We start from the raw sequence: 27,779 nt of genomic DNA, 5'->3' as shown, positions 1-27,779 counted from the left end.
GCATCCTATGAAAAACCATAACGGAAAATATAAAAAAAAGGGCGTATACGTGTGTGTGTGTATATATATGTGTATATATATCTGAATCACTTTGCCCTACAGCAGTAATTAACACAGCACTGTAAATCAACTATACTTCAATTAAAAAATTAATTTAAAAAATAATTTAGACCAATTAAAAAAAATCCAGAGATATATGGGGTGCTCAACTAGAGTTTGGGGAATAAAGCACAGATAAAGCCTGAGCATTAAAAATACACAGGGGGGGCTTCCCTGGTGGCGCAGCAGTGCCCTCTGTCCCACGTGCCGCGGAGCGGCTGGGCCCGTGAGCCATGGCCGCTGAGCCTGCGCGTCTGGAGCCTGTGTTCCACAGCGGGAGAGGCCACAGCAGTGAGAGGCCCGCGTACCGCAAAGAAAAAAAAAAAAAAGAAGTCCATGTAAGCGCAGAAGAAAGGTTGAGAAAGATATGAACCATGGTGTTAAAGGATTGGTGGTCTCTGGGAAGAGGTAATTTTATTTTTTACTCTATAAGTCTTATATTTTTATGATAACCATGTATACTTATACTGAGTACTTAAGTAAATTTTTAATAGAAAAACAAACATGTAGAAACAGAAGACTCCATCTTTTCTTTAACCCTCCTGAAGCTGGGGCACACAGGCCATAAAACTGTACAAAACATGTTTTTATTGCCCCAGGTTGGTGTCAGGACTGTCATCAATCTCTCCTACAAAATAAAGTTACATTACAGGACAAAGGTCCACTGGGCCTGGAAAATAATTTCTCTGATACGATCATGAGCTTGCCTCAATTGTGTCTTCAGCAAAGACAAGCCACTGCTTAATCTCTCTGGCCAGCTCCCTCTTGGGCCTATAATTAAAATTTATATGTGACATGATAAAGGTTATTAACTAAAACTACTATAGTAATCATATTACAATATATAAAGGTATCAAACCAACACGTACATCCTCAAATGTATACAGTGTTATATGTCAATCACATCTCAATTTAAAAAAAAAAACATGTAAAAGATGTAAGAATGCTACTTACTTGCTATGTTGAGGACTGTTTTTCAGTGCATAAATGTGATACGCATACTGTAATGCATTAGTGAAGATTTTAAAAACAGGAAAAAAGATGGTTGTAAAAGTGCTACTTGCTCAATATGTTCAGAATACTTTTATTTTAGTCAATGCATGGGATGTCGATTCTGTAATGTGTGTAGAAAAGTTTTTAAAATTCAGCGTGAGAGAGAAGTTGTAAGACTGCTACAGACTTGCAACCCACATGGAGAACAGAACCCTGCTATTTCCATGAATGGATGTGACAGTCATTTTGTAATACATATAGAAATGTTTAAAAACACTTGTAAGAAATATGCTGAAGTGGTATTTGCTTGCTACATAGAGAACCCTGTTCAGCGAGTGGCTGTTTTGTTCATTCTATAAACATGAACAGAAGTGTTTAAAAACACATGAAAAATATGTGTAAGGCTGCTACTTGCTTGCGTGGGTGAGAACAGTGATATTACAGGGAATGTACATGATGGCCATTCTGTAATGCATGTAGAATGGTTTTAAAAACACATACTGAAAACAAATAAATTGAAATTAACAACAATAAAATTTAATTAAAATTCAGTTTCTTGGTCACATTAGCCACACTTCAAGTGCTTAAGAGTTAGTGGCTGTCGAATTTCACAGTACAGATCCAGAACATCTTAATCACTGTAGAAAATTCATTCTTTGGGGCAGGGCTGTTTTTTATCATGCATAGTTTATTGAACATTTATGATCAAGTGCATCTAAGTCTCCTGTGAAATCTTTCCTATAACGAAGAAGATCATGGTGTGTGGTGACCTGCGACAAGGAACTTCTCTCATGGGATGTGACCTAAAGAAATGGGGCTAACAGCAGTTCTGGGATTTGATCTCACTAGCATGTGACCTTGGGTGAGTCACTGGCTTTCTTTTCTCCTTGCATAGTTTGCAAGCTTCAGTTTTCTCATTTGTATAGTGGACATTTTAACACCCACCTGACGATTCCTCTCAGTTGTTCTGAGGAAAACATGAGATCAGAGATGTAAAATCCACTTTTTCAAAACCAAATGCAGTGGACGAATTCGATGCTTTCTATTTATCGATTCAGAAATGTTCAATAGCATGGCATTTTAATACCAGTAACTTTCAGAAAGATATTTTTATATACTTGTATTTTTTAAAACATCTAAAGGAGGGGTTCTCAACCTGGGATAATTTTGTTCCCCAGGAAACATCTGGCATGTCTGGAGACATGTTTGCTTGTCACAGCAGTGGGGCTGCTACTGGCATCTAGTGGATGGAGGCCAGGGATGCTGTAAACACCCTCCAGTGCACAGGACAGGCCCACAGCAAAGGAGTGTTGTTGGGTCCAAGGTTGAGAAACCCTAGTCCTGAAGGCAGAGACACCACTTTTCATAGCTGCAATCTTATTTGCTAAAAAAAAGTGGGATAAAAAAAATGAAAGCACACACACAAAAACATTTTTTAGAATAAAGAAGAATTAAAAACGTTTGGAACTACTATAGGAAGGATGAGATTAATTCTACTTTAGAGCAGCAGGTTAACCTGGGATTAATAGACTTTTAAGGGATTTCAGGGACAGCGTATGTGTGTGCACAAGTGCGGTGTGTGCATGTGCACATGTAAGGGCATGTATGCACGTGTGTACCACGCACACCTGCGTGTGTAATTGCTGGGAAGAGGAGGCACAGCTTTCATCCAGGTGGTCTAGGATTACAATATGTTAAGGTCTTTCAATGTCAGAGAAGTTAAATAAATTCTATCTGGGTTTATTTTCGTGGAAACTTCTTTCTACAGGGGAACTCAGATCTTGTTGCAGGTCAATACGAAGGTGGCAGGAATCAGGAAAAGGCCAAGGGCTGAAAGTGACAAAATACATTTCCTGTATATCTTAGCAGGGGTGGATGAACATTATCCTTGCCGATAAGGTCACTGCAAATCCTGTTTTCTTTCACTGGTACTTGTGTCAACACTCGTTTTTGATTCTCACTGCAGACATTCAGGAACCTGGTCTTTAAATTAACCTATTTCAGTATTGAGGGTCCAAATCCAGAATTATGTTAAATACTTACAGTGCCAGAAAGCAAGTCTATGATATAACTGTAAAAGTAAATGAGTCCAGAACTACTTATTGGATACACTGTGCATTGAATATCTGTAAAAAACAAAAACAAGAACATCAGTGGAAATAGCTTCAGTCTCTATAACTTGTCTATCATAATTTGTGTATATATGCTTGTATATGTATATACATTTAGATGTCATATACAATTATATATGGATATGTTTGTGAATCTGTGATTTTCTATTTGCAATCTAAACGCCAGTGCACCAAGTACAGTACCATTTTCCCCTTTCACTATTCTCTAAATACCTGGGGATATGTGTTTTTTCTATACGTTTCGTATATGGGTGTACTAACAGCACAGGCTTTCTGATTGTATTGGTATTTTACGTTTTGGCGTTCATGTTTGCACATGTTTTGGAAGATGTGGTCGATATAATTATTATTCCATTTTAAGCACATCCAGTTTTAAAAGATCTCTACATGTGTGTAAATTAACAAGCAGTTTCACTTAAAAAAAAAACATGTTTACCTACATATAATTGACCAAGAAAATTTTTGAACAGCAATTTTAGTGACACTACATTATGCTTGAACAACTAATTCACTTCCTCTGTATCAGTCAGCTATTGCTGTGTAACAACCTTAAAGTCTCAAATGATTTAACCTCCAAACATTTATTTTCTCCTTCATGGATCTACAGTTTGAGTTCACTCAGCTGATTCAGGCTAAGCCAGGATGGACACCAGGCTCCCAGTTGGGCTGAGGTCTGCTCTACATGATTTCACTCTGGGACCAGACTGGAGAGGCAGTGGTTACCTGGGGGGGATGCTCTCCTCATGGCTCTTCTCATAAGGCAGGCCAACCACATAAAGCCATTTCAAACTAATACTCCACTAGACAAAAGAAGTCACATGGCCAAGAGCAATATCAATGGGGGCACAAAGTATTCTCTGCTCAAAGTGGGAAGCTTTGCAAAGTTACAATTACAGGGAGTGACAAACTGGGGAAAATAATCCAATGTACCACCCCTTCTCTGGACCTTAGTTTCCCCTTTGTTAAAATAAGAGAGTTGAACCAGTTCCTCCAAGGCCAATTCCAGCTCTGCCATTTTATAATTCTAACGTGTGTGTTCACTTATTCATTCAACAAACACTTCTTAATTACTATGCACCAGGTACATGCTGGAGATAAAATGATGAGTAAGAAATAGTTCCTGCCTTTGAAAAGCTCACCATCAAGTGGTAGAAACGATCATTAGGAGTTAGGTGTATATAAGGTGGTCAAATGGTTGTATGAACACAGTATTAGAGGCAAAGAGGAGGGAGACAGTCACTATTTGGAGCAGAGTCAGGAAGATGGAAAGAGACAGCTGCCACTCTGCTCCTCACTCGCTGTCCTCAAGCCTAGAGGTCGGCAAACTATGGCCCTTGTGCCAAATCTGGCCAGCTGCCATTTTTTGTTAATACCGTGTTATCGGAACACAGCTATGCCCATTTGGGACGTTTCTCCGTGGTCACTTTTGTGCCACAACGGCAGTACTGAATAGTTGCAACAGAGACCATATGGCCTGCCAAGCCTAAAATATTGACTATCTGGCCCTTTCCAGGAACGTGTCCACCAGCCACACCTGGCTTTTCATTTCTCTAATATGCTGAGTTATTCCCAGCTCTGAACCTTTGCAGATGCTGTTCCTCTGCATGAAGAAGCTTCCCCGAGCTCTCCAACAGCTGCCTTCTCCTTGTCCTCCTGGGCTCGCCTGACATATCCCTGCCTTCACAGAGGGCTTGGGGCACCCCTCAGCCTCCAGTGTCCTGATGTCTGACCTCTCAGCACCTTATCCTTTCCCCTCCCCCAGAGGCAAATTCATAGCTTATATACCTCTTCGTGTGGTCCCTTCCTAACGTCCATCCTCTGCTATAGTGCAGTACCCTGTGGCGGTCCCCGCTGTAGCCCCAGGGCCTGGCTCAGGGCCCAGCACACAGCAGGTGCTCAATAAACACTTGTTGAAGGAATGGAGAAGGGAAGTGAGAAGAGGAAGAAAGGGACATCTGACCCTTACCTTAAGGGACAAAGTTTACTAGGTAAGCCAAAAAAAACAAGCATGTGCAGGAGGACGATGCAGTCAGAGGAAATAATAAGGAAAGAGAAGAGATGCGTGGTGTCCACGCTCAGAGTCCAGCTTCATTTCCTCCAAGAGCGTGGCCTCCCTCCGCCCAAGGCCCTGCTCATGGCCAAAGGGAGAAGTGAACAGGCAGTGGTGTCTAGTGAGACAGAATAGCATTCAGTTCTTCTAGAAAGAAATAATACTAAAAAAAAAAAAAAGCTGCATTTATTGAGCACGTTCCATGGGCAAAGCACTGTATTATCTTATTTAATATTCATTTAAAAATTATGAGTATTGCTTAATCATTACTTATACTTAAGTTTTCTGTATTAAGTAATATAGAATTTATACTATTGTTTTCAATTATTTATACTTTAAATAATAAGTATTTATTATCTTTTAATGAGCTAAGTATTAAATAGTGTAGTACAACATTATTTGAATAATGAAACAATTGTCTCACTAGTTAAATCATCACCTTCATTCTACGGATAAGGAAAATGAGGCTCACAAAATCTAATCAACTAACAGAGCTGGGCCTTGAAACCGAACCCAGGGTTTTCACACAGCAGCAGGAAATATTTATCTGTGACATGGACATATTAGAAAATGAGAATGCAGCAGCGGGCATGCAGTAGGCACTCAAAGTCAGCGTTTCCACGTTATTCTTATTTGATTTTTAAGTGTAATAGAATTAAAACAAAAACAAATATGATGAGGAGGAATGTTTAGAGCCACAGAAGTGACTGCAGACGGGGCATTCTTCTGGGGAAAGGAGTCATGTGATAGAAGCAGGAGGTTTCCACTTCCAGCTCCTAGCACAGAGCCTGGTACTAGAGGGTGGTAAATAAACATCTCTGGAATGACAGAAATTATCCCCATTTGAAAAAACAGGATGCCCAGACCTGACTTACACTGAGAATTCAGTAAGAAAACACAGGTCCATTACCTGCCATAGCGTCTGGCAGATGACTGATGTTTAATAAACAGCAGCCTGAGCATCACCATTATCGGAGATAAAAGCCTTGAAATAAAAGCGTCACTGGAGTCGACTGTATTATGTTTACTAAATAGTCCACTTCCCCACCCCCCATTGCTTCTCCCAAACGCCTTGCTGAACCCAGGAGTGGCGAGTGACTTGCACTGGCTAGTAAGGTGTGGCGAAAAGGATGTGTGTCATCTCCAGGCAGAAGCATTAGAAGCCAGCACGTGTTTGCCATGGCTCTTTTTCCTTTGGACATCGTGACTGTCAATGGTGCAGAGAGAGGCTGCTCCCTCAGCTTGGGCTCCAGAGTGAAGATAACATGGAACAAAGCCACCACCAAACACTGATGGACATACAGTGTGAGCAAGAAAGAAACGTTTGTGGTTACTGGGCGTTGAGTTATGGGGTCATTTGTTTCTGCAGCATAACCTAGCCTATCCTGACTAATACAGTCACCCAAGACTTAGATTATAAAGATTGCTAGAGAAAGAAGCATTGTAGCTAGGTACACAATGAAAAGAACACTCCTCATGGCAAACCAGGAGGCCTTACACTCACCCGCGCCTTTGGATGGAATGAGCACAAAGCTGCTGTTGGTGATCTTGTATCTGGTGAGCAAGACTGGGAGCAAAACCAGCATAAAGATGATCAGAAATATCACCAAATTCAGCAATACCAGGAACCGTAAGAAGGAGAAGTAGGACTGAATTCCAGTGCCGAATTTCCCTGGAAAAAAGAAATCCAGACATCACTGACCAGGAGTATTGATACAATACCCACTGTAGGTTCAATCAGCCACAGAGGGCTGAACTGAAATTGGAGGCTCTTAGTGGGGGAGGGAGGAAGAATAATTTCAAGGCTCTTAAGTTTAAACTTTCACATGTAAATCTACAATCACTCTTAAATCAGTAATGTGAGATGGTGTGAGAGAGGGCTCAATATTTTCTCATAGGAATATCTAATGGACTCAGCACCATTTATTGAAAAGGCTATCCTTTCCCTAGTTAATTGCAGTAGTGCTTTTGTAATTGACTATATATTTATGGACCTGTTTCTGAATTCTCTCTTCTGTTCTATGGGTCTATTTGTCTATCTTTGCACCAATACCAGGACTGTCTCATTATTGCAGATACAATAATACTTGATATATGGTGCTCTAAGTCTTTAGGCTTTCTTCTTCCTCAGGCATCCTTGGTCCTCTGCATTTCTATATAAATTTTAGAATCAGCATATTCATTTTCACACATACACACATGCATGCATGTGCAAAATGTGCTGAGATTCTGACTGGGATTACATGGAATATATAGGTCAGTTTGAGAACAAGTGACATCTTTACAATATTGAGTCTCTGATCCATGAACATGGTATATTTAGGTTCTTTAATTTCTCTCAACAATATTTTATAGTTTTCTGTGCAGAATTATTTCACATAGTTCTTTAGATGTATTCCTAGGTGCAATGATACTACTGTATAGCTTATTTTTTAAATGTTTGTTGCTGGTATATAGAAATACAGTTGGTTTTATATATAGATCTTATATCTAGCAACCTTGCCAAATATACCTCAGTTCTAATAGTTTGTCTTTTTTGTTTTCTACAAATAAATCATGTCATCTGCAAAAAAAAAGAGACAACTTATTTCTTCCTTTCTGGTCATTGACCCTTTTTTTCCCATCATTGTACATTGGCTAGGACTTCCAGGACAATGCTGAAGAGAATCTGTGATAATTAGAAGTCTTTTCCTCATTCTTAATCTTAGAAGAAAAGCTTTCAATATTTCACCATTAAGTATGATGTGTGCTATACAATGTTTATAGATATTTTTTCCCAGATTAAGAAAGCTCCTGGGAATTCCCTGGCGGTCCAGTGGTTAGGACTTAGCTCTTTCACATTGTGGTGACCTGGGTTCAATCCCTGGTTGGGGAACTAAGATCCCACAAGCCACACAGTGTGGTCAAAAAAAAAAAAAAAAGAAGTTTCCCATCTATTTCTTATTTGCTAAGAATGAGAACTGAATTTTACCAATGCTTTTTCTGCATCGGTTGGGTTAATCGTATAATTTTTTTCCTTTATTCTGTTAAGGCAGTGAATTACATTCATTGATTTTTCAAATAGAAAACAAACCTTCCACCAAACAATGATTAAATTACTAAAGACAGACAGAAAGCACTCAAAGAATAAGGATGTCTGCTTGTTCTTGGTGCGGGCAAAGAACTTATATTCTGAGACTGAAGATGTGTGACCCACAATCTTTTCTTCTCTCCTTGACAGAGGTAAGGAGCTTAACTATCAATCCTTCACTTCCTGCCAGATGAGTACCTAGTCAGCCAAGAAATCACAGGACTGGAGTCACTGAAGAGAAAATCAAGGGCCCAGTTCCATGGGGAGAAACTACCTTCCAACACATAAGCCACTTTATGAATGAAAATCTCCATAAAAGCCACCACTTAACAAGAGAGGAATCTGGGCATGGTGGCTAAAACCTTGGGTTCTGAAGCTTGACTGCCTGGGTTCAAATTCTGGGTCTGCCTTGTTCTAGCCAATGAACTTGGGCAAGTATTTTAATCTCTCTGAACCATGCAAATGATAAATGCCTATGTGGAAAATGGGTTCTTGTGAGGATCAACTGAGATCATATGAGTAAAATGTTGAACACAATGCCCAGTTCACAGTGAAGGCTCAATAAAGGTTAGCTTTTATTATTTTTTGCTCCAAAGATGATGTTCACTTAAACTTCTAAAGTGGATGGTTGAAGTTCTAAGTTTCTAATGAATCCCCCCTGGAAATAAGTTTACATTCTCCCAATAAAACAACTAAAAAAGTTCATTGAATAGATTACCACTGGTATTTTATAGGTTTTAAAATAGTAATAATGGGGGCAATAAATTTTTTCACATATCCTGCCATGTTCTTTACAAACATCACAAAATTTCCATTTCAGCAGTTTTGAGGAGAAGCTTGTAAATTGTTTTGCTTTCTAGTAGAAACCAGGTAATCCTAAAAGGTATTTTCCCCCTGGCTCAGTTATGCCACCCAAATGTTTAATTTTTTTTTCTGATTTTACATTTTGTCATAACTTCCAATTTTTGTATACCTGCTGTGGACTGAATTGTATATTGTTCCCCCCACCCCCTGCAAATTCATATGTTGGAACTCAAACCCTCAGTGTGATGGTATCTGGAAACAGGCCTTGGGGAGGTAACATGGTTAAGGTAAGGTCAGGAAAGTGGGGCCCTCATGATGGGTTAGTCCCCTTAGAAGAAAAAGCAACAAAGCATGCTCTCTCTCCCTAAGCACACACAAAGAGGAGGTCATTTGAGGACAGAGTGACAAGGTGGCCGGATATCAAACTTCCAGTCTCCAGGACTGTAAGAAAATAAATTTCTATTCTTTAAGTCAACCAGTCTATGGATTTTGTTATGACAGGCATACCTTTTATTGTGCTTTGCTTTATTGCGCTTTACAGATATTTTGTTTTTCATACATTGAAGGTTTGTGGCAACCCTACATCAAGCAAGTGCATCAGCACCATTTTTCCAGAGCATTTGCTCACTTCCTGTCTCTGTGCCGCATTTTGGTAATTCTCGCAATACTTCAAACCCTCCACCAGCAGAAAGATTACAACTCACGAAGGCTCAGATGATGGTTAGCATTTTTTAGCAATAAAGTACTTTTTAATTAAGGTATGTACACTATTTTTTAGACATAATGCTATTGCACACTTAATAGACTACAGTATTGTGCAAACACAACTTTTATACGCACTGGGAAACCAAAAAATTCGTGTGACTCACTTTATTGCGGTAGTCTGGAACCAAACCCTCAATATCTCCTAGGTGTGCCTGTACTTCATCCCAATTCTCACCATTATGGGAAAGTAGGATTATTAATATTTTCAGGGCTATGGGTGTCTTTGGCAGTCTGATGAGGCTTATTGAGCCCCATCTTGGAATAACATTTTTAAACGCACAAAATACAAATGGTCATATGATGATCAAAACATTATTGTATAAACTAAATTTGTGATAGATTAATACATGAGCATTTTCATTAACATATTAAATAACAAGATCTAGTGGCAGATCTAATCACTGCTGTAATTTCAAAGTCGGGGTGAGCGTAGATGCTATTCCCAGACAACTGCAACAACTGGAAGGGACAGGAAGACATCTGTGATGTTCCTGGTGACGAAGACACAGGCTCTATTAATCCTAACTGTGGCTAGTTGCTCGCGTTCATCACGGAAGGAAATGCTACGTTTCAGCTGGGGGGTGAGTGAAAACAAAGCTGTCCTTTCCTCAGGCGCAGGAGACTTCTACGAGGAACACGTGCAGTGTGGGGTGTGGTACCTTCTATGCTGCGAATGTCCTTCCGCCACAGCTCCAGGTGGGTTGTCATCTCGCGAGCCTTCTCTATGAACCTCTCCCAAGACTTGCTGCTACACCGTTTCCACTGGTCCCACTCAGATAAGTACTTCATTTGGGTCTCCTGAATGTCCCTGCATTGAGAAACAAGCATGACAATGACAAGGCAGGGTCATCAACCTCAGCACCAAATAAAACCCCAGCCGAGAGGATGTGGAAAACCTGGAGCCCTCATGCACTCCTGGTGGGAATGGAAAATGGTGTGGCCACTAGGAAGAAGTTCAGCAGTTCCTCAGAAAGTTAAACGCAGAATTACCATATGACCCGGCAATTCCACTCGTAGGTAGATACTCCAAAAGAATTGAAAACAGGGTCTCAAACAAAAACTTGTACACAAATGTTCAACGCAGCATTAATCACAACAGGCAAAATGTGTCAACAACCCAAATCTCCATCAAAGGATAAATAAACTGTGCTATATCCACACAGTAGAATATTATTCAGCCACAAAAAGGAAGGAAGTACTGATACATTCTACAACTTACATGAACCTTGAAAACATGATGTTAAGTGAAAGAAGTCAGACACATGGATGATTCCATGTATATGAAATGTCCAGAATGGCAAATCTATAGAGACGGAGAGTAGATTAATGGTTGGCAGGTGCTGGGGGGAAGGGGAACAGAGTGACTACAGACAACGATGAGGCTTTGGGGGTTGCAGAGCCACAGATGGAAGCAGCCTGGGTCCCTGAGTGACTGCAAAGTTCCCCCTTGACCTCAACCCAGGACATTTATGGGAGCAAGAAATAAACTTCTAATACACTGAGATTTTACCTGTGTGGGTATCTTTGTCACAGCAGCTTAGCTTATCCTAAGTAATAAACTTTTAATTATGTGAACTCTTCAGGAAATGCATTCCATGCATAAAAAGCACCCCTTCCCAAAACATACACTATATGCCTTCCAGATGGCTGCTGGACAAACCTTAGTCTCCGCTTCTCAGAGATGTTCAGTGCGTATTTCCGAATGGATTGGTTGTCAAGGTTTTCAGTGATTTCTCCCTCCAACTGGGAGCTGTAAGAGTCTGTTGGCTTCAGCAAAGTGCCACTTTGCTTGTCCCGGGAAAGGATGGTCGTCCTCTTGCGAGCAATAGACCGGTAGCTTGGCAATTCTTGAAGGAAAGTCACAGGTGGAGAAGAAAAGCAACTGGAGTCCAAAGAGAGGCTCTCTGGGTAAGAAAGAAGAAAACCACTATTCACCCCAGTGAACTTGGGGACCAAAACCCAAAACTTATGTAGAAGACTTAGATCTCAGAGACCCTAACTAAACCTCACAGTCAGGAGCCTGGGCCACTGACCAAAGTATTTGTATCTTAATTATTTCATTTACCAGGATGGTGCTCAGGACAATGAAATCGTCTGCAGAAGGGTTCACTTTCAGCAGATGTGTTCTGTTTTGTTTTGTTTTTTTCTTGCCAGTTCATGTCTATCTTACCAGAGTAAGTAGTTTCTATTAAGGGGGTAAAATGAGCTGATGTACTTGGTCAAAGAACCTTACATTTAGCTTTCCCCATATGCCAAAACCCAGGACTGAGGTAGACATTATAATCATTATTAGGCCATGATAAGTTATCACTCTTATTCTAGTTTGGGCTAAGAGAATTTTCAAGCACTTAAAAAAATTAACTCTTCCTTATTCCTTAAGATTTTCCTTGGCAATGTCACCTGCTTAGGAAGGCACACAGATTATTTCATGCCTCTAGAATTCAGTAGTCATAATAAACTTGATTTTACATAAAAGGTCTAAAAGACTTCCTTAAATGTCTTCAATAGCTAGAAGAATTGAGCTCTTTTTGGTTCCATGAACTCCTGAGAGGTTTAGAGGTAGGTAGTTATTTTGTTTAGATATGGACTTGACAAAGAATAACACTGCTTGTTTGAGTCACATAATAAATTCAGCCATTATAGACCAAGAACTCCTAATCCTTACTTCAGGCATCTTAGTGAGGAAGTTAATACTGACTGAGGTCAAATCCCAGTTCTACCCATTACTGGCCATATCACCTTGGGCAAGTTATTTAACCTCTCTCAGTCTCAGTTTTCTTACCCTTAAATTGGGGATAATAACAATACATAAATGATACCCAGTGTTCCTAATATTTAATCTATGCCATATGTTATAAACAAAAGTTTTGTACAGTTATACCAGAGCAATAAAGGATTCTTAATGAAACTAGTAAACAGATACGTCTCTTACTTACAAATCGTATATTACTGAATTTAAATAACAAAGAATTTTATTGCTGCAAAACCTAGATTATCACATTACTGTAAAATGTTTTGTTTTCTCAGGTTACAGGTTTTAATAGATGTACAAAGTAAATAAACTATTAAAATTGGGGACAATAACAGTATTTAGCCTCAGAGAATTGCTGTGAAGATTAAATGAGAAAATAAATGAAAGCACTTAGCATAGAGTCTAGCACAGTGCTGTCCAGTAGAAACACAATACAAATCACAAATGCAAGCCACATATATAATATTAAATTTTCTAGTAGCCAAATCAAAAAAGTAAAAAAACTGGTGAAATTAATTTTAATATTTTATTGAACCCAACACAGCCAAAATATTATCTCAACACATAATCAAAATTAAAAATTATTAATGAGATAGTTTACATTCTTTTATCTCACACAGAGTCTTCAAAATCTAGTGTGTGTTTTACACACAGAGCAGCACTCAATTTGAACTAGCCACATTTCAATCAATATTCAGTTCAACAGCCACCTTGAGGCTAGGGACTACCACATTGAAAAGCACAGTTAACACACAGCAAATTTTCCATTAAAAAGTGTTGGCTGATATCATCACCATCATCAGACAGATGTGTTTTAAGTTACATGATACCTGCATTCTAGTGTTTTGCTGCAGCCACTTGCTAGGTGTGTGGCTTTGAGTAATCTAACCTCTGTTTCTCATTTGGCAAATAGGGCTAGTGACATTTGCCCCAACTACCCTCACACAGTGTAGGGAATCCACTGTATGGGATAAAGCTCTGAAAAGCATGAACTGCTTTGCAAATGCATAGCGATAACAACATCATCAACGACAATAATAATAATGGCGTTTACGGAGCACTTCCTTTGCACCAGGCACTCTGTTAAGAGCTTCATGACCACTCATGGGATGTGGGCTGGCCTTATGATCTGCTTGGACCAACAGAATGCAACAGAAGTGATGCTGTGCCGGTTCTAAGCCTAGCCTCAGGAGGCCTTGCCAGCTTCTGCTGTTCTTTGGACGCCAGCTGCCGCTTTGTGAACAAGCCCAAGCTAACCTGCTGGAGGATGAGATCAGGTAGAGCAGGGATGATCACCCCAACCGAGACCATCCCAGGCCAGCCTACAGCCAGCTGTTGCCCAACTGACCACAGATGCTCACACGTACTGAGGTAGGTACTATTATCATCCCCATTTTACAGATGAGAAAATAAAGTCATTCACGGGTTCTCCAACCCCTTGCCCAAGCCCTCGAAGCCCTGCATGATCTGACTCCTGCCCGCCTCTCCAGCTCCTCGGGCTCTCTGACCTCCAACCTACATTTCTTAGGATCCTTCATATACTAAAATGGGCCTGTGTTCCCTCCTCCTCAGAGCCTTTGCGTATGCTGTTCCCTCTGCCTGGAGTGAACTTCTTAGCTCCTACTTGAATGCCACTTCCTCAAGGAAACCAACCCTGCCTCACTGCACTATTGTAGGTGTCTTTTGTTTGTTTGTTTGTTTGTTTGTTTTTTTGCGGTACGCGGGCCTCTCACTGTTGTGGCCTCTCCCGTTGCCGCGCAGGCTCAGCGGCCATGGCTCACGGGCCCAGCTGCTCCGCGGCATGTGGGATCTTCCCTGACCGGGTCACGAACCCGTGTCCCCTGCATCGGCAGGCAGACTCTCAACCACTGTGCCACCAGGGAAGCCCTGTAGGTGTCTTGTTACACATTTTCCCCCACACAGTAAGTCCTTCACAGCACTTATCACAATCTATAACCTTATATTTCTTTGCGTGACCATGTGAGTATGTCTGTCTTACCCAGTGGACTGTAAGTTCTTGGAGCGCAGGGACTGTGAAGATTTCCTCACCATTGCAACCCAGAACCCAGCAGCATCCCTGGCTCAGAGTAGTTCAATAAACACTTATTGGATAGATGGATGAGTGGATGACATTCGTAACTTGCCCGTGCTTAGAGAGCCTGGGGGTGGGGGCATTGGAAACAGAGCCAGGTCTGCCGACTCAAGAATCTCTATTAACTATACTTCAATAAAAATAAAAAAAAAGAATATTCACTCTGCTACATCAGACCACAGCTGGAGGCCAAGTTTTGCTGTGCCTTGTGCAGAGGTCCAAGGAGGGAGAGCTTTCTGTTGAAGGTGAGGAACGAATGCCACTTTCAGGATGTATTTTATACCTGATCCGATTTTAGTTTGGGAAGCCCATCCTGAGTGGAGACAGGACATGGAAGGAGGAGGTAGGAGGCAGCTGTGATAACCTAAGCAATTACCCCTCCAGGGAGCAAAGCTTGCTTGGGTTTGAATCTGGGGTCTGTCGATTACTAGCTGTGTGTCTTTGGGGAAATTACTTAACCTCTCTGAGCTTCAGTTTCCTCATCTCAAAAACTCATTCATTCACCAAATATACCTATCATGTGTCAGATCTGGAGCTAGGGATACTACAGTGAACAAAGTAAATACCCTACTCACGTGGCACTGAGGCTAAATAGAGGGGGTGTGTGAGCCCTGTGGATATTTGGGGAAGGGCATCCTGGGAGACGGAAACAGCAAGTGCAAAGGCCCTGAGGCAGGGGCATGCACAGCATGCTTGAAGAAGAGCATGGAGGCCTAGGTGAGTGGGGAAGAGTGAATGAATGGGAGCCTCGAAGGCTCTTTTGTTCGTGGCCCCCAAAGAGCCACACCAGCCCTCTGTGGTCTCCTCCTCTTGAATCCGGGCTGGACCCATGACTTGTTTTTAACCAAAGGTCGCGAGAGAACTGAGACTCTGCCAGTTCCAGATCCAAGCCTTAAAAGGGCCAGGAAGCTTCTACTTTGTGCTGTTGGGAGCCTGGGGCTGCTGTGTTAGAAGTCCAGCGATGCTGCTGACACAACCACGTGGAGAGAAAGAGGCCCCAAGGCTCCAAGGAGGACAACCAAGGAACTGGCTGACAGTAAGAATCAAGGTCCCGGCTTATGACCCCAGCAGGCCGTTGCAGCCGGTCCCCAGCCACCCTGGTCATCCTCGCCAGGCCCCACCATTGGCATGAAAAGGCCACTGGATGCTCAGACCCAGCAGATAGGACACAGAGCTGAGCAAACTGTCTCCTCTGTAGCCTGCTCATTTCCTGATGCACAGAATCAGCAGAAACAATAAAATGGCTTAAGCCATCACATTTGGAGCAATCTATTAAGCGACAATAGGGAGCTGGGACAGGAAGAATGGAAAGCAGGGATCAGAGAGGTGGCCAGGACAAACCAGGTCAGACTCTGTGGGCTGTGCTATGACCCTTCAATGTGGCAGACGGGCAGCCACCCGGGGCTCTGGGCCAAAGCATGTCGTGATCTGAGCACGTTTCAAAGGATCACTCTGTAGGCTTCAGGGCTAAGGACGAGATCCATCACAGGAGTGCCAGCTTGTGAGAATCAAAGGCGATCATGCAGGCAGAAACACTGAGCACAGCCCTGCACGCAGTGGGCTCTGTAAATGTACTTATAGCTAACAGCGAGGGAGCGCTGGGGGGAGGGGACCGGCCAAGGCCTTGATCCGAGTTGGAGTCTGATGGTGCAGGACTGTAATCCTTGCCTCTCCGATGGGCAAGTTCACATAGCAGAACAGCTGTCCCACTGCTGATGACACGGACACGCGTCTGGAGCCCTGCCAGTCACCAAGTGCAAGCCGACAAACCCGGCTCAACCTTCACTCCCGGCCCCAGCACCCCCCCAAGGGCATGACACACTTCCATTAGTAACATGGCTCTCTAAGCAAACATGGGGGTCCGGGGTTGGGGTGGAGGCTGAAGGCTAGAGGCTCAAAGCCCACCGGCTCCTCCCTCTGGCCAGCAACAAAGGGCTGTTATGAACCAGAACAAAGGCCTTTGAATATGGAGCGGCACTGACCCACTGAATATTCAGCAACTGCGGGATCCAGGGCCAGAGCTGGAGACGGGTTGGCTTGTCACCCACTAGCCAGGCCACCCCAGGAGAAACAAAGACCGTCTCTGAGTCACATGTTTCTCATCTCAGGAACGGTGGATATAATACCATGACCTCAGCAGCGTGATCATGAGGACAAATGTACCAACAACATAAATAATACTGGCTGGGAATTTGGGAGCATGCCTTGCGCCAGGCTATTTGAAGTACACGATATGCATCACCACACTCAATTCTCTGAGCTACTCATTGAACAGAATTATCCCATTTTACAGATGAAGAAAGTGAGGCTCGGAGAGGTTAGGTGCTTTGCCCACTCACACAGCTAGGAAGTGCTGGAACTAGGAACCTATCACAGGTCTGTCAAATGGCCAACGCTGTAGTCTTTACTGAGACCACTCGGTGGGCCATGGATTTGCAAGCGCTCTGTAAACAATAAAATGCCACGCGAACTAATCATCTAATTGTTCTTGCAGCCACACCACAGGAAGGACGCATCCTATTCACATATCCCAGCAACAGCCTCTGATGGAAAACTCTGTTTTCAAAATGGCCATCACTGAAGAGGAATGCTTTTTCCTTTTCAGGCATCCTTGGGAAGTTCTCCATCTTCAAGTTAAAAAAAAAAAATCACAACTATACCCTTGAACACAAGCACCATTATTTTTGTAGCTGGTACACTTCCAACCCTTTGCATATAGGACCACACACTTTTCAAAGCATGACATCACCGAATTTCTCACACCACCCTTCAGGGAAGGCTTTGCTGCCCTGGCTTTTCAACAGGGAACCTGAGGTCTGGAGGGATGGCGGCTTGCCCAAGGCTTTGATGTCAAGACAGACTCCTGCTTCTACCGATTCTTAGAAAGGCATGTGGCATCACCTCTCCTAGCCTTGGTTTTCTCATCCTGAGAGGATAAGAATGGCTCACTAGAGTTACTGTCGGACGTTCTCCTGAGTTGATCATTTAAGCCTGTGGTGTGTAGGCTGCTTGATGACCATTTGCATGGGAGGTTGGAGCACGTCTCAAATACTGGGCTGCCTCCATCTAGGAAGGCCTAGAATCTGTTGGCCACTGGAGTCAGATTTCAGCAAGCAGGAGGTTACTTAGGTGGGAGGATGACTGGGTAATTATTACAGGAGATATGGGGACAGGGGCAGGGGTAACTACTTCTTCTGGTATCTGCTGTTCTTCCAGGTTAAGGACAAAGTTAGTCTCTCTGAGGCTTAGAGCGGTGCCTTGCTCACAGAAACCTCTCCATCTGGAGAATGAATGAATGGATGAATGAATGGGCAGAGGCAGGCACATCTGGAGAGCATCCTTAGGTCCCAACTTTCTTGGCAGCTCTTTCCACAGGACACCAAATCCTACCAACGAGCACAAACATTCCCAGAATGTGGGCACAGGCCAACTGTGACCTAAATGGCACCAAAACCACCATCAGCCTCCCTCAGGGGCTTGCCAAGAACCTAGCCTGACCGTATTTGGTGCTGGCTTCACTTCAGGGTTTTTCTTCCCACTCACAGAATCATGGAAACTCTGGGGAAGAAGGGACCTTCTGGGTCATCTGGTCCAGGCAACCGGCCAGCTGCTGTGGCAATGAGCTCTGTTTGATACCTTGCATGGAGTCCCTCTCTGTGTGGGACTCTGGGCTGGGGGCAGGGGCTCTGGAGACGATGAAGGTTTACAGACTTGCTTCCCGTCTCGAAGAGTTTCCCCCCGCCTCATCCAACCAGCACTTATCTCCCAAGTGCCCAGCCCACTGCATCCCTGTCATTAGCGCATCCTCCTCCCTATGTGTTTACCTGCGTATTGACTCTGACCCTCTCCCTCCCCCACTAGACTGTGACCTCCGTGAGGAAAGGGACCCCATCTCTCTCCTTCACCACAGGGTCCTCAGGCCGTAAGACAGAGCCTGACACATGGAGGATGCTTAATAAAAACCTGTTAAGTGAATGAACGCATGCATGAATGAATTGTGAATAAATGAATTTGGTGCTGAGGATACAGGCAACATTGGCTCACCCACCAGGTAGACCAAAGTATATGTCTAGCACACCAGCAAAAGAGGGGCACAAAAAAATGAGAAGACGATGTAAGGAATTTAAGCATTTAATATTATTCTTTTCTTTAGGGGTGACTTTTTATTTCACAATTGAAAAAGCTGGCAAAAAAATATTGATTGGGATGTTGACTGTATATTACAGCCTTTCTACTTCAGGTACTTTACACAAGGCAGCCCTATTAGACACATGCATGTACACCCAGTTTGACGTTACCAATAAGACAATGTAGACATCGATTTCAGAGCTTCTTAGACTTCTTTCCACTCATGTCTGTGTGTGTGACATTGTTTTGATTTTGGATGCTAACTGGAGCTGGGGCACCTGAATAATTTGTGCTCACAGCTGCCAAAGGGTCTTAACCAAGGAGCTCCCAGTGCAGGGGATCTGGTTAAAGCTTCTATGACATTTCTACCAGGTGCTCAAAAACCTCTGAGACCAGGGGACTCATCAAGGCCCTACTCCTGGCAGGACCACCCAACCACCCATCCATTCATTCACTCATTCACTTGAAAAGATTTACTGAGCAACTGCTACGTGCCATGCACTGTTCTAGGACTGGGACGCAGCCTTGAATACGACACACAAACTCCCCCTGCCTCTGGAGGAGACAGACAATAGACAAGTAAGAACAATATATTTCAAATGGTGATAGATGTCTGGAGAAAAATAAAGCAGGGGTGTATTTGAGCAAAGCCTGAAGGGAGGGAGGGAAAGAGCCATGTGGTTATCTGGAGGAAGAGCATCCAACAGAAGATAGAGATGAGCAAGGTAGAGACAGAGAAGAGCAAGTGCAAAGGCCCTGAGGCAGGACTGTGCCTGGTCAGTTCGAGGAACAAGAAGGCCCGTGTGGCTGAAGGAGAGTCAGCAGGGTAGGAGGTCGGGGAGAAACAGGCCAGGCCACATGGGGCCTGTGGGCTATGTTGTTACCTTACTTGGGTAAGGTGAGCACCAAGGGGGGTTCTCAGCAGAGAACAATCTGACTCAGATTTAACAGGATCTCTCTGGGCAGCCATGCGGCAATTTCTGTCCTTGAGCTACACAGGTCGGCATGGCTACAGCCCATGGCAGGGCATCATGAGTCAAGTGGCACCATCCTGCAGTGATGGAAATGTTCTATAATTGTACTATTTAACATGGTGACCACTAGCCACTTGTGGCTACTGGGTTACTGAAATGTGGCTGGTAAGACTAAGGAAATGAATTTTTAATTTTATCAGACTTTATTCAATTTACATCTTACAGCCACGTGTGGCTAGTGGCTACTGTACTGGACAACACAGAGGGGCCTTTTTCACAGGAACCCAGAACCTAGTCTGAGAGGGGAGGAGCCAGGGCCTTGGGAGCCTCCTCCATCTGCCAGACTTCAGAATTGCAGGGCTGGGGGGACCTGCATGAGTCACACCACCTGGCACCTGGGTGGGGCCTGGGGAATGACTGGGTCCCAAGGCTTTATGACCAGACAAGCAAACAGCCGTCAGGAGCAGTGACTAACTGAGCAATCAGATCCATGCTGAGCCCAGAACCCAGGCCTCCTGGTTTCTAAGCCAGTAGAGCATCCGGTGGACTGTCCATGGAGCTGTTACGGTGATTCTGTCTGTCTGAGGAGGTGACATGACACGTGGTTAAGAGCACTGGCTCCAAAGCCCGCTGCCTGGATCCTAACCCCGGCTCCACTTGCTACCCGTGTGACCTGGCAAGTTTCTTGACCATTCTGTGCCTCAGTTTTCCCACCTGTAAAATAGGGGTAGTAGTTCCCACCTTGCACAGCCATCCTAAGGCTATTAGATGGCTACTGTATGTCAAATGCTTATAAAAGAGGGCAGCAAATCTTTTCTGTAAAGAGCCAGATAGTACATACTATTTACCACACGGTCTCTGTCACAACTATTCAACCTGCCATTGCAGTAGGAAAGCAGCCATAATGCATGACTGTTTCCTAATGAAAATTTATAAAAATTTGGCCCATGGGCTGTAGTTTGCAGACCCCTGGCTTAGGGCAGTGCCTGGCACATCGTGCTACCTACTTGAAGCCAGGACTCTGATTATTTATTGATGAGCTTAATGTAAATGAAGATTTAAATCTGCAGTGGCAAGGGGGAGGAGGGGGTGTCCTCTTGCTAAGGACCAAGCTACTCCCTATGTGGAGTGTTTATCTTCCTTGGCTAGGACCTCTCCAAAAAAGACTTCCAACTTTCCTGGAAGTGACAATAACCAAAAATTCGCCTTTACTGAGCATTTACCGTGTGCCATGATGATGTCAAATCCTTTACCTAGCTATCTCCTGTGATCCTCAGGATGGGCCCTTCTTATGTATTACCCTTATTTTGCAATATGGAAAGTTCAGAGAAGACAGGACCTTTTTCCAAGGTCAAGTTAAGGTCTGAACCATGAGGGCAATGACCTCAGCATGTCTTACTCACTCTTACACTCCTAGTGATTAGCATGGGGCTGGCACATAACAGGGACTCAAAAAACATGTCAAATTAATACACGGACACGGTAGCTCTATTCACAACATTAACATCCTTCTGTTGCAGCAGCTTGTCAAGTAACATCTCAGGGCCTCAGTTTCCAGGGGGATAAAAAGGGCAAATAACACCTACTACACTGAGTTGCTCTGAGGAATTAAAGAAAGTTACCCACTTGAGTCCCAAATCAAATTGCTGATGGAGCCTCCTGACCCTCAGGGACCGGCTCCTGCTAGCTGACCTCGTCCCATCTCCTCTCCAAGCTCCAGCCCAAGGCCTCCTCAGATACATGGAGGCCATTCCCACCTCTGCCCTTTGCTCTTCCTGTAGCCCCTCCGAACACTCTTCCCACCGGGGCTTCCCATTCACCTGCGCTGGCTCCTCTACATCCTTGGGCCTCAGCTCAGTGGTCCCCTCCTGGGAGAGCTGTCCAGGCGGGCCGCTCCCCCTCTCTATCTCATCACCTGCTTATCTCCTTCTCAGCACCTATGCTTAGCTGTCTCTGACCCATTTCCCTCCACCTGTTTAGGGTCTCCCCTGCTGGACTAGAAGCTTCGTGAAAGCACGTCCCTTGCCTGCCTCTTTTGTCCCTAGGCCCCTCGCCTGGTGCATGCTTTTGGCCCAGGATCAGTTCCCCACCTTCTCCTGGTGGGAGTGGGAAAACACAGAAGGGCTGGGTGGTCCCACAGCCAAACAATGCTCCTTTAAAAAGCAGCCAGATTGCAACAAAGTTAACAACACTGAAAAGTCATTTCCCCCTTTTATCCCTTAAATTCTTCACTTCCTGAAGAAAAAACCAAACAAAAAAAGCCACTCACGGCCTCTGGCCTTTGGGCCTAATCCGGTCCTGAATTGCTGGGCAGACAGAGATCGGCCTCTTCCAGACAGAGGGGAAAAAAATAACTCAGGTCGGCAGGCTGGCTCACTGTGGCCTGTGTCCAGGCCTGCACAACAGCCCTCCCACCCAGGACACCTTTGATGAGTAATCTGGATGAATGGACTTAGCAGATAAAGTTAAAAAAAAACAACACTGCAGGTCAAACGGTTACTTGTCTTCAAATTTCCTAAAATCGGTCAGACTAAAATAGCCCACGGAATAGTTGTTTAACTACATAAGTATCTAACAGATACCTCCAGAGAGTATAGGCACAGAGCACATGCAGTCATCAAACCTGATAATACTGGGGCTAGAAAAGGCCCTAGTAATCATAAACACAGTAATACCAAGAGCTACCATTCAAGTGCACAGCGCCTGCCCACAAGGTGCTAGATTCTTGACACGCTTATCTCATTAAATCCTCTCAGTGACCCTAGCAGATGGGGGTATGTGAAAATATTTTGGAACTAGGTAGAGGTGATGGTCGTACCATATTGTGAATGCATTAAATGCTGTACACTTTAAAATGGTTGATTTTGTTATGTGAATTATGCCTCGATCTCCGCCCCAAAAAAGTCACTGCAGGCATGCTAGCTGAAGGACTCCTGACAGGAATGAGTGTGTAGTTATACTACACATACTGCACACATACGTTTACTGACTGGTATGAAGTACTGACAGACTGGAATATGGTAAATATTTGACAAAGGGAAAAAACCACGCAGAGTCACTCCATTCAATAAACACAGAACATGCCAGGTACGATGGGTCTGAGGGGCAAAAAGCCCTGGAAGAGGGCAAAATGCCTCATGGTCAGGGGGTGGGGAGGCGTTGCCTCTTGGGAGGAGGGGACATTCCAGCTGAGAGCAGAAGTGTGAGGAGCTGGCCCTGGGAAGAGCAGGGGGAAGGGTGTGCCGGCTAGAGGGAACAGAGGCTGCAAAGACCTGGAGGGAAGCGCTGGGGCCTGGGAGGGGTGGGGAGCAGGTGGAGAGGCCCTGGAACAAGGCGGTCCTCCGGCTTTCACTCCTATCAGAATCTCCACTTTATAGATGAGGAAACGGAAGCTCAGAAAAGGCGGTAACTTGCTCAAGGCTACACAGCTTATAAGAGGCCAAGCTGGTGTCTGAACCTGGGTCTGCTTAATTCCAAAATCCCTGCTCTTAAAAATGATACAACTCAAGAGAAGTGAGAATACAGTTCAAGGGATACTTTGACAGGGTGAGGCTAGCGGGCTCTGTGGGTACAGAGACGAGACACAGTCTAGCCTGTGGGAGGGGAGGTAGTCAGGGAAGGCTTCCAGGAGGAAGTGACACCAGACTGAAAGATGAGAAAAATAGTATGCCTTAAAAGGAAGTAAAGTAATAGCCTCATGGTAGAGGGAACAGCAGAAGCTTCTCAGGCTCAAAAAGTAGCATGGGAACCAACAGGCGGGGGTGGGGGCTGTGTGTGGAGAAGGGAGCTAAGATGGGGACCAAATCACTAAGGGCATCCTTTCAACTAGTGTTTATTGAAGGCCTCCTATACACCAAGCACTGGGCTAAGCAGGGGGATGCCATGGTGAGCCAAACAGGCCCAGGCCCTGCCCTGCTGGAGCTTACCATCTAGTAGGAGAGCAGAGACATCATAACAACAGTTAACACTTACATGGGCCATGGCGGCCACTCCCCAGGATGGCCCCCTGTGACCCTCCCCTCCTAATATTCACGCCTCTATACAGGCCCCATCCACACTGAACAGGGCTGACCCATGTGAACAATAAAAACAACACAGTGTGATTTCTAAGACCAGCTCATAAAAGACACTACAGCTTCCGCCTTGCTCTCTCTTGGATCATCTGCTCTGAGAGAAGCCAGCCACCATGTCTCGAGGACACTTAAGCAGCCCTCTGGGAAGTCCACATGGAGAGGAACTGAGGCTTCCTGTCAACGGCCAGTGTCAACTCGCCATCCATGTGAGCGAGTCATCTTGGAAGGGATCCTCCAGCTCCAGGCAAGCCTTTGAATGACTGCATGGCTGGCTGACACCATGACTGCAATTTTGTAAGACAGACTGAGCCAGAAAAGCCTAGATAGGTCACTCCCCAATTCCTGACCCACAGAAACCTTGAGGTAAGTGGGTTCTAAGCCTCTAAATTTTGGGATAATTTGTTCCAAGGCACAGATAACTAACTTAAGCATTTACTTATTTATATAAGTAAATTATGAGTTTATTTATATAAGTAAGTTATTTATATAAATTATCTGAATCCTCATAATGACCTCCTGAAGTAGGTACTTTCGTTATTTAATACATAAGGAAACTGAGGCACCAGGCACTTAACTGCCTTTCCCAAAGACAAAACCAGTGAATGGGAAAAAGAGGATTTGCATCTGAGAATCCAGAGTCTAGACTTGAAACCACTACACTATAGCTGCCAGCATGGCTGTGGGTATACTCCATCATTCATTCATTCATCACAGGTTTAGTACCTACCACGTGCCGGACACTGTTCTAGGTCCTAGGGGAACAAGAAAAAGCCCCTGATTTTCATGGCACCCACATTCTAGAAGGAGAGATAGCTAATAAACCAGGAAATGATCAAACCACATGACTTCAGATGGTGCTAAGTGCTTTGAAGGAATAAGCAAGGTCAGGGTAAGAGATATGGGGGCACTTCTCCAAACAAGATGACTCCAGAGGTCTGCCTCTCTGAAGTGACATTTGAGCAGAGACCTGACAGGAGCAGAAAGAGGCTGCCATATGAAGATCAAAGAGAAATGCACTCCAGGCAAGGAGAACAGCAGATGCAAAGGCCCTGAGGCAGAAATGACCTTGATATGTTGGAGGAATGAGAAGGCAGTCAGTGTAGCTGGAGCAGCATGGGCTAAGGTAAGGCTGTAGGTGATGAGAGCCTGCAGAGGTGGGCTGGGGTCCTTGCTGGCCTTGTTGGAGGCCCGGAGCTTGTTCTCAGAGCAGTGGGAAGCCACTGAAAAGTTTTAATTAAGAAGGCAATTATTGTCTACTCAGCCATAAAAACGAATGAAATAGTGCTATTTGCAGCAACATGGATGGACCTTGAGATTATCACACTAAGTGAAGTAAGTCAGAAAGAGAAAGACAAACACCACACGCTGTCACTTACCTGTGGAATCTAAAATATGACACGAGTGAACTTATCTGCGAAACAGAAACAGATTCACAGATACAGAGAACAGACTTGTGGTTGCCAAGGGGAAAGGGGGTTGAGGGAGGGATGGATTGGGAGTTTGGGACTAGCAGATGCAAACCATTATATACAGAATGAATAAACAACAAGGTCCTACTGTATAGCACAGGGAACTATATTCAATATCCTGTAATAAACCATCATGGAAAAGAAAAAAAAAAAAGAAGGCAAATGTTGTGATCTGTTTTATCATTAAGAAGGATACACATTTCCCATTTCTGTAAACTACACGCCCTGTGTCTCCTGACCCCTCCAGCTGTCCTCCCAAGATGCTCATACAGTGTGTCATGGTTTACAAACTGCTGCAAAGTTATAAACACAGTCCCTTCTGAGCCTTCCACTCATGCTGGTGGGTACAAGGTCATAAAATACCATCTGTCCAAGGGACAGGGAGAACCTTTTGATTAGAGGCGCTAGTTACAATACTCATAAAAAGATGCTTAGAGATCCCCTTGAACACCCAGCAAAGATCCAAGGAAGAGGAATCTCCTTGCCTTCTGCATGGGAAACCAGGGTTGGCATCTTAAATGTGATGAACTGTGATAAAATAAGAGAAAGATAAAAAATCATGTGGAAAATACTTGAATAGCTATTACTGAAAGGCTGAAATTGAGCTGATGCCAGCACTATTAATACTGCATTAGAAAACAATTAGCATCAAACCCAGTCTTTTTTCTGATTCCCGAGCAAGTTCCCAGAGTTTGAGTCTCTCTAGATGTTTTTCTCTTTTTCTTCTTTTAGATGCTGAGATCAATCCGATCAGAGGGGCCCAATGCCCAAATCTACACTCATGCTTTACTGTAGATCCTTGTAACAAAATCTCTATTCTCAAATTGAAATAGAAAAAACGCTGCAGATAAAACTCACAGTGGGGAAGTTGAAGCCAAGGTACTAGGTATTGGAAGCATTGTCCACACACACACACACACACACACACACGCACACACACACAAAACCTCACAGTGGGGTCTTGTGTTTTCTTAAGGGCAAATAAAGATATGAATGCTGCAAGGAAGCCTGCCTGGGTACTGGCAACTTTTCTATCTTGACTGAGTAGCGGTTGTACACATTTATGTTAAAATTCACAGAGCTGTACACTTCACTCTTAAGTTTTACCCAGTAAAAAAAGGAAAAAGCATATACTTGGCTGGCTACCACTGATAGTGCCTTTCCTGTATCAAGCATTGTGCTAGGCACTTCACACATTTTTCTCTCAACTAATCCCACCAACATCTTATTCCCATTTTACTGCTGAAGACCCTAAGGTTCAGAGAGGGCAAGTCACTTACCAAAGATCACACAGCAATAAATAGCCGAGGCAGAATTCAGTTCTAAGTCCATCTAATTGTAAAGCCTCGTATGTTTGGGAGGCAGGCACCTGGTATCAGAATGTTAGGGCTGACAGGGATCTCACAATCTTTTCATTTAACATCTAAGATTATTTTGAGACTTGCCCGGGATCCCTCGACCAGCTTTGGGAAGGCAAACTCACCACTGTCGAGACTCCCATTCTAGTGCTCCTTTTGGTAGGGCATGGGCTCTCTGAATTGGGTGAGGATGGGTTGGAGGCGGGAGACCAGCAATAAGAAAGATCCGCTTTCCCCTAAGCCGGGAGGTGGGGAGGGGGCCGGGCCCGCGCCGAGCTCCCAGCACCTCGCGGCCGCTTGCACCCGCCGGCCGCCTGGAGCCGGGTCCGCGCCGCCCTACCTTGGTGGATGAAGGCCTGCCTGCTGGGCCTGCCGGACGGGAGCGCACTGGCACTGGACTCGCTCATGGCTGCGCCGCGCGCCCCCGAAGTGCCACCGGAGACCGGTCCGGCCGCCGCCGCCGCCGCCGCCACCGCCACTGCCGCCGCCGCCTCCCGGCCTTCCCTCCTGGAGCCGGGATTCCAGATTCCGGGGCCGACGTCACAGAGGCGGGGGCGGGGGCGGGGCGCCCCGGCGGCCCTTCCCACGCCCGCCCCCGCCGGACCACCAGAGCAGCCCTGCGCTGGGAGGCGAGGTGCAGCCAGGAGGCAGTGGGAGGGTGCGGCTCCGCCGCGTCGGGGACCCATGAGACGCGGCTGGAGAGCCGGAGAGACCCGGGACAGCTCCGTCCAGCGGCCGCGAGGAGGGGAGACCTCCCAGATTTTAAAAAGTGTAATAAAAATAACCAAGACGCCGAACAAGTGTATCTAGTAAGTTACCATTTGGGTACCAAAAGGAAAAAAAAAGGGGGGGGGAATATATTTGTACATGTTTGTAAATGCATAAGGTATCTCTCGAGTGGGGAGCTGGGAGGCCTGGATGAGAAAGGTGCGAGGGAGGGTTTTTCACTACGTGCCGTGTTTGTCTTTTAAAATTTGCACCTTATCCACGTTTCATCTCTGCCTCTATCCAGGTACAGCT

At 44.6% G+C, this 27,779-nt stretch overlaps 1 protein-coding gene across 1 annotated transcript in view; it reads right to left on the bottom strand.

Annotated features, from left to right (window-relative positions):
* The window catches only part of TMC7 (transmembrane channel like 7), a 52,869-nt gene extending 25,342 nt beyond the window's left edge, over positions 1–27,527 (bottom strand). The window contains exons 1-5 of the mRNA XM_022552220.3: positions 27,100–27,527; positions 11,574–11,817; positions 10,573–10,721; positions 6,779–6,946; positions 3,136–3,218 (exon numbers count right to left, since the gene is read on the bottom strand). Of these exons, the coding sequence (XP_022407928.3) occupies positions 3,136–3,218; positions 6,779–6,946; positions 10,573–10,721; positions 11,574–11,817; positions 27,100–27,445 (990 nt within the window). The 5' untranslated portion in view covers positions 27,446–27,527. The remainder of the gene's footprint in view (positions 1–3,135; positions 3,219–6,778; positions 6,947–10,572; positions 10,722–11,573; positions 11,818–27,099) is intronic.
* Between the last annotated feature and the right edge of the window lie 252 nt (positions 27,528–27,779).

Source organism: Delphinapterus leucas, chromosome 15 (assembly GCF_059928025.1).
Source record: "Delphinapterus leucas isolate spDelLeu-1000000601 "Yukka" chromosome 15, BTC_Dleu_Yukka2, whole genome shotgun sequence".
Taxonomy (NCBI): Eukaryota; Metazoa; Chordata; class Mammalia; order Artiodactyla; family Monodontidae; genus Delphinapterus; species Delphinapterus leucas.
This window is presented reverse-complemented; position numbering and strand designations above follow the sequence as displayed.